We start from the raw sequence: 11,461 nt of genomic DNA, 5'->3' as shown, positions 1-11,461 counted from the left end.
ATACGAGAACTCGACTAACGGTAAGTGCTTCTCCCGATTCCCGGCCCAATCAAGAATACACATCCGAAGCATGTCCTCGATGGTTCGAATGGTTCTCTCCGTTTGGCCATCTGTTTCTGGATGGAACGCCGTGCTTCTGAACAGTTTAGTTCCGAAGGCTTCTTGAAGTGCTTCCCAGAATGATGACGTGAACCTTGGATCGCGATCGCAGACGATGTCTGAGGGTACACCATGTAACTTCACGATTTGGTCGATGTACAGCTCGGCCAACACTTCACCTTTATCAGTGTCCCGCATAGGCAACAAGTGTGTAACCTTGGTTAACCTATCCACAATCACCCATATCGAGTTGTTCGATCTACCTGGAGCGGTGGGTAATCCGGTAATGAAATCCATGGAAATCGAGTCCCATTTCCATTGAGGTATCGAAAGACTTTGTAACAATCCTCATGGTACTTTATGCTCGACCTTGACTTGTTGACAAGTTGCACACTGAGCAACCCATTGCCCTACTGACCTCTTCATGCCCGACCAATGATAGTATCTTCTCATGTATCGGTACATTTTCGAACTTCCAGGATGGATACTAAGTAAATAATGATGTGCAATCCTTAGTATCTCATATCTCGGCTCTTGTCCTTTAGGAACCGTGATTCTCCCATTAATTAGCAAGGTTCCATCCTTCGCCAACTAGTAACCAACATTATTTGGCCCGACTTGTCCTTTGAGTTCTTCAGCAATCTTCAGTAACTTCTCATCCCTAAGCTGTTCTTCTCGAATTCTCTGAATCAAGCTGGCCTGGTTCACCGCTCGAAGTCCCAATGGCTCGCTTGTCTGCCCTTCCAAAACGACCAACTTCACTTGTTTCAACTCTTGGTTCAACAGCTCCACTTCATTCTCTAAATCTGCCAACTTTTTTCGACTTAAAGCATCCGCAACAACATTCGCTTTACCAGGATGGTAGCGAATCCGTATGTTGTAGTCTACCACAAATTCCATCCACCTACGCTGGCACAGGTTGAGATCTGGCTCAGTGAAGAGGTATTTAAGACTTTGATGGTCCGTGTACACCACCACTTCTTCTCCATACAAGTACGATCTCCAAATTCGCAAAGCGAACACCACGGCCATTAACTCGAAGTCATGTGTACTGTAGTTATCCTAATGCTTCCGTAGTTTTCGTGAAGCATATGCAATGACTCGCCCATTTTGCATAAGAACACAACCTAACCCAACTCGTGAAGCATCTGTGTAAACCGTTTAAGGTTTACCTTGCTCGGGCAAAGCTAACACCGGTGCGGTCGTGAGAGCTTCCTTCAACTTCTTGAATGCCTTCTTGGTTTCTTCCACCCATAAGAAAGGAACTCCTTTACCGATAAGTTTAGTTAAAGGATTTGCAATGGAGGAAAAGTCCTTAACAAACTTCTGATAATAGCCCACAAGTTCGAGAAAACTCCTTACTTCTGTCACAGTGGTAGGTCGAGGCCATTCCCATATGGCTTCGACCTTTTCTGGATCAGCAGCCACGCCTTCTCCTGATACTATGTGACCCAGAAATCCTATCTCTCTCTTCCAAAACGAGCATTTGCTGAACTTGGCAAAATAGCTTCTGATTTTGTAGTCTCTCCATAACCAGTCTCATATGCTCACTATACTCCTCCTTACTTCTCGAGTATACCAGAATGTCATCAATGAAAATGATCATGGACTTGTCGAGGTAGTCGTGAAACACTTCATTCATCAAAAGCGTGAAAGCCGCATGTGCATTTGTGAGACCAAAGGGCATCACTACAAACTCGTACTGCCCATACCTCGTCCGAAACGCCGTCTTCATGATGTCTGGCTAGGAAATAGGAATTTGGTGATACCCTGATGCCAAATCAATATTTGAAAACCAACTAGCTCCCTTTAGTTGGTCTAAGAACTCGTCTATCCTCGGAACCTTGTGTTTCCGTCCTTCTTCTTCACAAATAGCACAGGAGCTCCCCAAGGTGAAGAGCTCGACCGAATGAATCCATTTTCCAATAGATCTTCCAATTGCTTCTTTAGCTCAGCCAACTCCACAGGTGTCATCCGATATGGTGCCTTAGCTATAGGTTTTGCTTCAGGCTCCAAAGTAATGGTAAAGGGATTACTCCGAGGTGGTGGTAATTCTTTTAGTGGTGCAAAGATATCCTCAAACTCTTGGACCACTTCTATGTCTTCGACCTTAACTTCATCATTAATGGCTCCTCCACTAACCGATAAGGTCACCAAATATACTTCCCCATCTTGAAACAAATCTTGTACTCTCATTGCTGCTACCAAAGACACAGTCATACTAGGACTGATTCCATAGTATACCATCTCTGGTCATTTACCTCTGCCAAACAAGAACCTTCCCTTTCCACAGTCGATCTGAACTCCGTAGCTCGATAACCAATCCATTCCAAGGATTACTTCGTACCCTTTCAAAGACACGACTAACAAATTTGCCACAAATTATTTCTCTTGAATGACCAATGGAACATTCTTGATACACTGATCTGCTTGAAGGGTTCGGTCTGCGGGGGTCAAGACGGCCACGTTTATTCTGTCAACCACAAAACAATCCCAAAACCGGGCAGCTACTTCAGGGGTCGTAAAACTATGTGTTGCCTCCGAGTCGAACAATACATGTGTGGGTTTACCATCAACATGTATGGTTCCTTCCACAGTAACCCAATCAACAATATCTCAATCACAAAAATTAATCAAAATTCGCACAACCATCAATCATAATCCAAAATTTTTTAAACGCGCAACCTAGCGATCAAGCAATCTATACTTAACCAGTATACTAATTGAATTTCAACAACTAAATTCCATTCAATAAAAAGAGGAGGTTAAGCACCCATAATACCTGTGATGGGACCGCTTGACGGTCCTTCATTGTCTTGGTTTTCTACACCTAAGGCATAAATCTACCTCTTAGGTTTTGACTCTTTGGTGCTGGCTCAATAGCTGGACGGCTAGGAGGAGCTTGGATCGCGAGAGGGGTCGAAGGGATTGGCTTGTTTTGACATGACGATGCATAATGGCCCTTCATACCGCAAGAGAAACAAGTTACATCTTCCATCCTTATCTATGAATAACCCTGCTGGTTACTCCGTTGGTTATTCCGCTGGTTTTTGGGACAAAACCTCGAAATATGTCCCGACTGATCACATGTGTAACATACTCCAGTGTTACCACGATTGTTAGCTTGGCCTCCAAATCCTCGCCCTTTGCCTTTGTTAGATTTTTGACCCTTGTTGAAATTCAGCCTTTCTCCTTGGCTAAAATTGGTGTGTCCACCAGAATGTGGTATTGTCTTCCTTTCAGCCTCCAATACAGTCTCAACATTAACAGCTTTTTCCACTATCTCAGATAAGCTGCTAAAGTTGCTTCCAGCTAAATGACTTCCAAGCTCCGGCTTCAATCCGTACATAAAGTTACGGATCATAGTTGCTTCATCTTCGTGCCCATCAAAGACATGTCGTCTCAACCTTGTGAACTCTGACTCATAACTCCTTACCGGCATATCTCCTTGAACAAAGTTCATAAACTGACGCTCCAACCGATGCTTCGGTTCTGGAGGAAAGTACTTCCTCTCAAACTCTCCCTTGAATGATTCCCTTGATGTGATGGTATGTCCATGCTGCCTCTCTATGCTTTCTCACCAGCCTGTTGCATCTCCTTGTAGATAGTACACATCGATCTTCTTCTTGTACTCTTCTAGGCACTCCATAGCTTCAAAATTCTTCTCCATCATAGTAATCCACTTGTCAGCTTCAATAGGATCTGATGTTCTTCATGGTAGAAAATAGCTTGGAAACTTCAGGGGGTTGAGTACGCCTGCCTTGGTTACCAAGTGCTTCTGTCATCACGTCATGTAAAAGCTTCAGGGTGTTTTCGGTTCCTTGCTCTTGTGGTCTGGCACGGTTCTGATCTGGCCTTGGGTTTGATTGAGCGGATTGATCATGTTGATGTCTCCGGTCCCAATTATGAGTTGGGCCAATACTCGCAAAACTGTCATCCCTCACTCTAGTCCTGTTACCGTACACAGGAAAAGATCTTGTTCTCTGCAGAAGGCTCCTATCGTGTCCAAACATCTCACTGATGCCATTTCCATCCTCCTGATCAGATCTGTAACCCAATCCTCCGCCTATCCAATCCATACCCTCTCCCCATATCCGATCTCGTCCATCATCACCTGTCCTGCGATTAGCCATCTGCACACAATCAAAAGGGTAAGTCATATTCCTACTACGGGAAGCGGCTGGTTTCCAAATCATCTTTTTGCGACTCCTTTGACTCGATAAAATCGTTAAAAAGCACTTGTGTCACGCATGGATGAAACCATGCTCTGATATCACCTCTGTGACACCCCAGAACCGTTTTAGGCATAGGTCGAACCACCGGCCAACAATCAAACAAGAATATGACCGACGGCCCGACCGTCTACCAAGCTTCGGGAGCGCTACAAGACGGGTTAACGGGCAATCCAGCCAAAGTCACATAAAGTGCAATTTGTAACTAGGCCACTCCGCCCACTAAAACGTCCCGTCAGACCAAAGCCTAAGGCTTCTCAACCCGTACCCCAACCTGACGTTGGGCTAGCTCGGACAAGCTAATATCAGAACAACAAGGCATTTGCACAAAACATTCGCTTTATTTGTTTTATATATTGTATGGTTCGAAACACACAACATAATATACAAGCGGTGGCATGCCAAGAAAGCGAAAGTACATACATATAGTCTGCAACGCTTTAACCAAAAATATGCAAATCTACACCAGCCAGCCTAGCCTCCCACGACCTCTACAAGCTCGCTACTGGTCACCTGAAACAACAACGAGTGAGGAGTGAGTAATCTAGCATTACTCAGCGAGTTACAATCCCCAACTAAAAATACAACCCCTTGCTATCCCACCCCAAACAATCTAAAGCGAGAGGTTCACCTAATAGCACAATTCAATAACATAAGCAATATCAGAAATACGTAGCGGTAAACGATAGCAAGATAACTAGTATTATGCTAATTACTAGCTCATCACCAAACTCAATCTCGACTTAAACAAGGGTTTAACAACCCGAAACACGATATAATATATATAACAAACTCGGACCCTGGTGACGTGTTGTTCCTCCATCACTATCAGCAATATCCTATCTTCCTACCACAAAGCCCAGAAGTAGGAACTTTCAACCGACCGCGGCCCACAGTCCTTCGGGTCACCGCGCGACAGCCCACAGTCCTTCAGGTCACTGCCACATTACACCATCGTGTAATCACTCAGCCATAGGCCATGACCCCGTCTATCTGAGTCTTCCCGATCCAGCGAATAAGTGGTTTCCTTGAACCCGCCGGGTACGAGGTCTGAAGGAACACTAACTAACCCCAATATGCCTAGCATTGTGGATTACACAAATGCTATCGCCCAATATATGATTAATACTAAACCCGGTAAAAATAACACAAGGTTCCTAGTATTAATCGCCACACAACCAACACATTCCACTTCAAACATGCCTAGCATTGTGGGTTACACAAATGCTATATGACCAATATATGATTAATACTAAACCTGGTAAAATAACACAAGGTTCCTAGTATTAATCGCAAATTAACACAATCAATCATATTCTAGAATCTAGCATAAAGACTAATTCCAGAATACCTAACTATCCACAACTTAGCGATATTATCTAAGCATTCCGCATTCACTAACTAACCAATCAACCTAACCATTAACATGCTACTACGCTTCTCAAGCAATAACAAGAATGCCATCAACTCAATAAACATAACCTCAACTATTAACTAATTATTAACTAATAAAACCGTTACTCAGTTAGACCTGGCCTCATGCCATGATCCAACTTCCAAGTAACGGGAACCTGCATGAAAACAACTCAGCAATCAATTGATCATAACTCACAGTTTTTGATTGACCGGGGCCTTGACCCCAAACCCGACTTCTGCGATCCGAACCCTTTCTCGACCTTCTCAAGTAGACCAACATCCAGACTGGTCTTGAACTGGTCTCCACTAGAACTGATCTCCCTTCACTTGAACAGAACCTTCTCCAGGTGCTGACTCAAAATCGGCAGAGTAACTATTCTCGAAAACTGCCTAAATCGCTCAAAAACTATCGAAACTCTATATTTTTTTCTTTGCTTTCTCTCTCACGTTTTGAACTGGATTTGATCTGTTCTGGATGTGTTCAAATGATAGGGGGTCGTGGGATATTTATAGGAATCAGCAACCAATCAGAAACAAGCCGTGTGGCAGCCCGTGTGTCGCTTCGCATGGCTCCGGACGCATCCGCGGCGACACCTAGTGCTCCACATGGCTGGTTACATGACCTGCTCACATGCAAAGTGACACCACGCCCTCTACCTGTCTGGATGTATGTCTGGGCTCCATGCAAGGAGACACCACGTCCTCCACATGTCTGTCTGCATGGCCTGGTCGCATGCATCGCAACACCTCGTGCTTGGCCGATCCACCTCGTGCTCCACAGGTCTACTTGCATGTACAGGTTTCATGTACTGCAACACCTCATGCTTACCTTGACACCACGTCCTGACCACACAAACATCTAGCCACCTCAAGCTTCTCAGTCTATTGTCCGATATCGGCCTTCCGGTGAATTTTCGTCCCGCGATCAATCCCAAATATTTTTCGACGACTGTTCTGAAGATCTAACTATTTTTAATAAACTCCACTTGGACTCTGATCTTAAGAGAAAATATTTCCCAAGCTTCCGGCTTCTTTGAAAAAATCCATAATACCGAAATTTAGGGTTTTTCGCCCAATTTCCGGTCTTCCTATTGTGCTTCCAAAAGTGTCGTGCTTCAAACGTCCTTTGAATCAATCTACCACATTGTCTAACCATTGTCTAGTGGCATACTTGTCTCATGGTTCAGAGAAGAACAATCTGATCGTCCGCAACTCGACCATCCAAAAGATACTCGACCTGCAAAAAGGACAACGGAGGTGGATGAGTGATCTAGTATTACTCAGTGAGCTGGTGGCCTCTACCCGCAACCTAGACTCTAACCCAGACAACCCAAAATAACAATCAATGTAGCCCTAGCATGCAATAAAACCTAAGGCTAAGCAAACCGTTAGTAAGTTAGACTTGGCATCCTGCCATGTTCTAGCTTCAAGTAACGGGAACCTGCATTAAAACAAGTCAACAACCAATCTCTCGTTAACCATATATACGCTTTAGTTCAGTAATCATGTAGTGTTAGACACTTAGAATATACAAGTATCATTAACCGGTCGACCAACAATCAGACAAGAACATGATCGGCCAACCAATGATACCGCATAGCTTCAATATCCACCACCCTTCACAAGCAATCACTCGAACACATATAAGCCAACGTCAGGCCTACACTAACCAAATACACACCAAGGCAAATCCGGTATCTAAACCAGACTTAGGACTTAATGTCAAAACCTGCAAGACAAACAATCAACAACCACAACCACAACAATAATAAGATAGTAACTACCAATGACTCGATCTAACTCGTAACACCGTATATTGGTGCTACATTAACTCGAGGGTTCCATAACCCTCTACGACACACTAACACAACACTCTAGCCTGGGCCCTGGTGACTTCGTGTTCCTCCTCTCTATCGGCAATATCCTATCTTCCTACCACAAAGGCCAGAAGAAGGAACTTTCAACCGACCGCGGCCCACAGTCCTTCGGGTCACCGCGCGATCGCCCACAGTCCTTTGGGTCACTGCCACATTACACCGCCGTGTACTCACTCAGCCATAGGCCATGATCCCGTCTCTCTGAGTCTTCCCGATCCAGCGAATAAGGGGTTTCCTTGAACCCACTGAATACGAGGGCGAGGAAATACTAATCAACCCCAAACAAGCCTAGTATGGGCGGGTTACGCTCATACTGTCGGCAACACTCACACAACACAAACTCAATCTAGAACCTAACCTAAGGCTAAAGTTCCAGATCCTAACTAGACACTCGACTCTACAAGAGTAACCAATAGTACCAGTAATCCGGCCTATATGGCCTAAGACCACTAAAACCAACAATTAAACAATAATATCAATACTAAACAACTCAATCAAACTGTTACCCAGATAGTTCAGCCTCCTGCTATGAAACTATCTTTAAAGATAACGGGAACCTGCACTCAACCATATCAACACGCAAGAATAGAAAACATGATGCATCCTAGTCCTAGTCAGGTTATCATCTCAGTCTTAATTCCATTCATCTCAGCTTAGCCCTTGCTAATCTGATTCCGGTTCCATAAATAAAATAACCCTAAAGACTCTACCATTCAATAGCGTGATCATTCAAATCTATATGCGAATCGATCTACCCTAAATTCCAAGTGGAATTCAAACAAGCCAACTCACAAAACTACCCTAAATTCCAAGTGAAATTCAAACAAGCCAACTCACAGTGTTCTAGGCGAGAAGCAGTTGGTTTATCGAAGAGGACTTGGCCAAAACCCGAGGGAAGACTTGACTGGACTGGACTGGACTAATGTCGACTTGGACAGAACCTCGGCTTCACCATGAAGAATCTGACAGGCCTCGACAGACTGATCTGGACTCGGACATAACCTCCTTTAGCTCCTGGACAGTTCTTCGGACTTCCCGGCGGAGTATCGAGCATAACTTTGACTGATCTGAACCCGTGGGCCTGAACTAACTCCGGACAGCACTTCCACTTGATCATCAAAGGAACTGACTGGCCTGGACAAATTCATTTGGACAGAGCTTCCGCGTCACAATTGTAGAGAATCATCGATTGGACATAACTGGCCGTCTCGGTGGAATATCGGTCTTCAGAATCGACGATACTCGACATCGAACACCTTTATTCTCTCTCTCTCTCTCTCTAGCCACGTTGACTTCCCATCTGAACTGATCTTCACTTGATTGATCTTCAGTTGGATAGAACCTTCCCTAGGAGCTGACTCGAAATCAATAGAGAACTGATCTCGAAAACTCTCTAAAACTCTCGAAATAACTCGGAAACTCTTGCCTCCTTTTTCTTCCTTTCTCTCACGGTTTTAACTTGGTTTGGAGAGGTTTCGATGTGAATAAATGAGCTGGGGTCGTGGGGTATTTATAGGAGACAGCAACCAATCAGCTTCAGGTTGGTGGCAGCCCGTGTGTTGCTTCGCACGGCTCCGGACGCATGCACGGCGACACCTCGTGCTCCACATGTCTTTCAGCATTGCCAGGACACATTCAGAACGCCACCACTCCTCTCATATGTCAGGCTGCAGGACTGGAACTCATTCAAGGTGACACACTATCTCACACATGTCGATCAGCATGCTTCGATTGCATGCGCGGAGACACCTCGTTCTTGGTCGATCCACCTCGTGCTTCTACATGTCAGGCTGCATGTACTGCTTCCATACACGGCGACACCTCGAGCTTCTGTAGACACTGAGCTTGCTGGACAGTTGACACCATGTTCTGAACACTCACACCAAGCCAGCTCGTGCTTCTCAGTCCATTCGTCTGATTTCGGTCCTTCCAGCAAATTTCTGACCAGCGATCAATCCCGAATATTTTTCTACTCCCATTCTGATGTTCTGAATATTTTAATAAAATCCAGACTCCATTATAACCTTGACTGTCATATTTCCCGAGCCTCCGGCTTCTCCGAAAAATAGTACAAAATACCGAAATTAGGGTTTCGTCCAATTTCGGGTTTTCCCGTCGTGCTTCTATCCCGTCCTGCTTGCTTCCCGTCCTTCTTAATTCCCGTCCTTCTTCCAGCATATTATGTTTCCAACATAATATATATTACTGATACGAAGTTCTGAGGATTACTTCGTGGTTAAGAAACGTCATGCTTCTAAACCGTCGAGATTCTAAAACGTCGTGCTTCCAAACCGTCCGTCTGATCAATCTAAGACATCTTCTAACTATGGTCGAGCAACTTATTCGACTCATAGTTCACTCACGATCACTTTTTCGACCACCTTGTTCTTCAAAATTTCCCGATCGATCTCTGTCGCCCGCGATTCAACCACCAAGTTGATGCTCAGCCAATCTTTTGTCTCGGCCATTCTTATCCCGAAGGGCGGGTTATCACATTCTTATACCACCTCTGTAACACCCCCGAACCATTCTAGGCATATTTCGAACCACCGGCCAACAATTAAACAAGAACATGACCGACGGTCCGACCGTCTACCAAAGCCTAAGGCTAGGCCAGCCCGCCCACTAACACGTCCCGTCAGGTCAAAGCCTAAGGCTTCTCAACCCGTACCTCAACCTGACGTTGTGTTAGCTCGGACAAGCTAATATCAGAAACAACAAGGCATTTCCACAAAACGTCGATTTCATTTATTTTATAGATTATCTGGTTCAAAACACACAAAATATTATACAAGTAGTGGCATGCCATGCGAGAAAAAGTACATACTTATAGTCTGAAAGCGTCTTAAGCAAAAAGATGCAAATCTACACTAGCCGGCCAAGCTTCCCGCGACCTCTACAAGCTCGCTACTGGTCACTTGAAAACAACAACGAGTGAGGAGTGAGTAATCTAGCATTACTCAGCGAGTTACAATCCCCAACTAACAAATACAACCCCTCGCTATCCCACCCCAAATAATCTAAAGCGAGAGGTTCACCTAACAACAAACCAACCCAGTTCAACGAATAAAAATAAGATATATCTGAAATACGCAGCTGGAAAAAGATAGTAAGATAACTAGCACTATGCTAGCTGACCACCAAATTCAACCTCGAAATAAATTAGGGTTTATCAACTCAAAACACGATATAATATATATAACTAACTCGGGCCCCGGTGACGTTAGGTTCCTCCTTCACTATCGGCAATATCCTATCTCCCTACCACAAAGGCCGGAAGATGGAACTTTCAACCGACCACGCCCCACAGTCCTTCGGGTCACCGCACGACAGCTCACAGTCCTTCGGGTCACTGCCACATTACACCGTCGTGTAATACTCAGCCATAGGACATGAACCCACTGGGTACGAGGTCTGAAGGAACACTAACTCACCCCTAATATGCCTAGCATTGTGGGTTCACAAATGTTGTCGGCCAAAATATAACCAATACTAAACCCGGTAATATAACCAAGGTTTCAAGTAATAATCACAACACAATCAACCACATTCCAGAATCTAGAATAAAGACTAATTCCAGAATACCTAACTATCTACAACTTAGCGATATCATCTAAGGATTCAGCATTCGCTAACTAACCAATTAACCTAACCATTAGCATGCTACTATGGATCTCAAGCAATAATAAGAATTCTATCAACTCAATCAACATAACCTCAACTATTAACTAATCAAACCGTTACTCAGTTAGACCCGGCCTCCTGCCATGATCCAACTTTCAAGTAATGGGAACCTGCATGAAAACAACTCAGCAATCAATTGATCATAACTCACAG

At 44.4% G+C, this 11,461-nt stretch overlaps 1 protein-coding gene across 1 annotated transcript; it reads right to left on the bottom strand.

Moving 5' to 3' along the window:
• Positions 1-1,929: 1,929 nt before the first annotated feature.
• LOC106427587 lies at positions 1,930-3,769 on the bottom strand. Its single transcript, XM_013868307.2, has 5 exons — positions 3,681-3,769; positions 3,200-3,635; positions 2,947-3,061; positions 2,361-2,462; positions 1,930-2,297 (listed from the first exon to the last, which is right to left on the bottom strand). The coding sequence occupies exons 1-5, from the start codon at positions 3,767-3,769 to the stop codon at positions 1,930-1,932; spliced, it is 1,110 nt and encodes a 369-aa protein (XP_013723761.2).
• Between the last annotated feature and the right edge of the window lie 7,692 nt (positions 3,770-11,461).

This window comes from Brassica napus, chromosome C1 (assembly GCF_020379485.1).
Source record: "Brassica napus cultivar Da-Ae chromosome C1, Da-Ae, whole genome shotgun sequence".
In the NCBI taxonomy this organism is placed as follows: domain Eukaryota; kingdom Viridiplantae; phylum Streptophyta; class Magnoliopsida; order Brassicales; family Brassicaceae; genus Brassica; species Brassica napus.
The sequence above is the reverse complement of the archived record's forward strand: the minus strand, read 5'-3'. Positions and strand labels throughout refer to the sequence as shown.

Excerpts from the sequence above, each read along its gene's own strand:
- LOC106427587 (XM_013868307.2), bottom strand. The coding sequence starts at position 3,769 with ATGGAGAAGAATTTTGAAGCTATGGAGTGCCTAGAAGAGTACAAGAAG. Across the intron at positions 3,062-3,199 it reads ACAATCGTGGTAACACTGGA|GGCCATTATGCATCGTCATG; the intron begins GTATGTTACACA and ends TGCGGTATGAAG. Across the intron at positions 2,298-2,360 it reads AAGGTTCTTGTTTGGCAGAG|CAATGAGAGTACAAGATTTG; the intron begins GTAAATGACCAG and ends CTTTGGTAGCAG.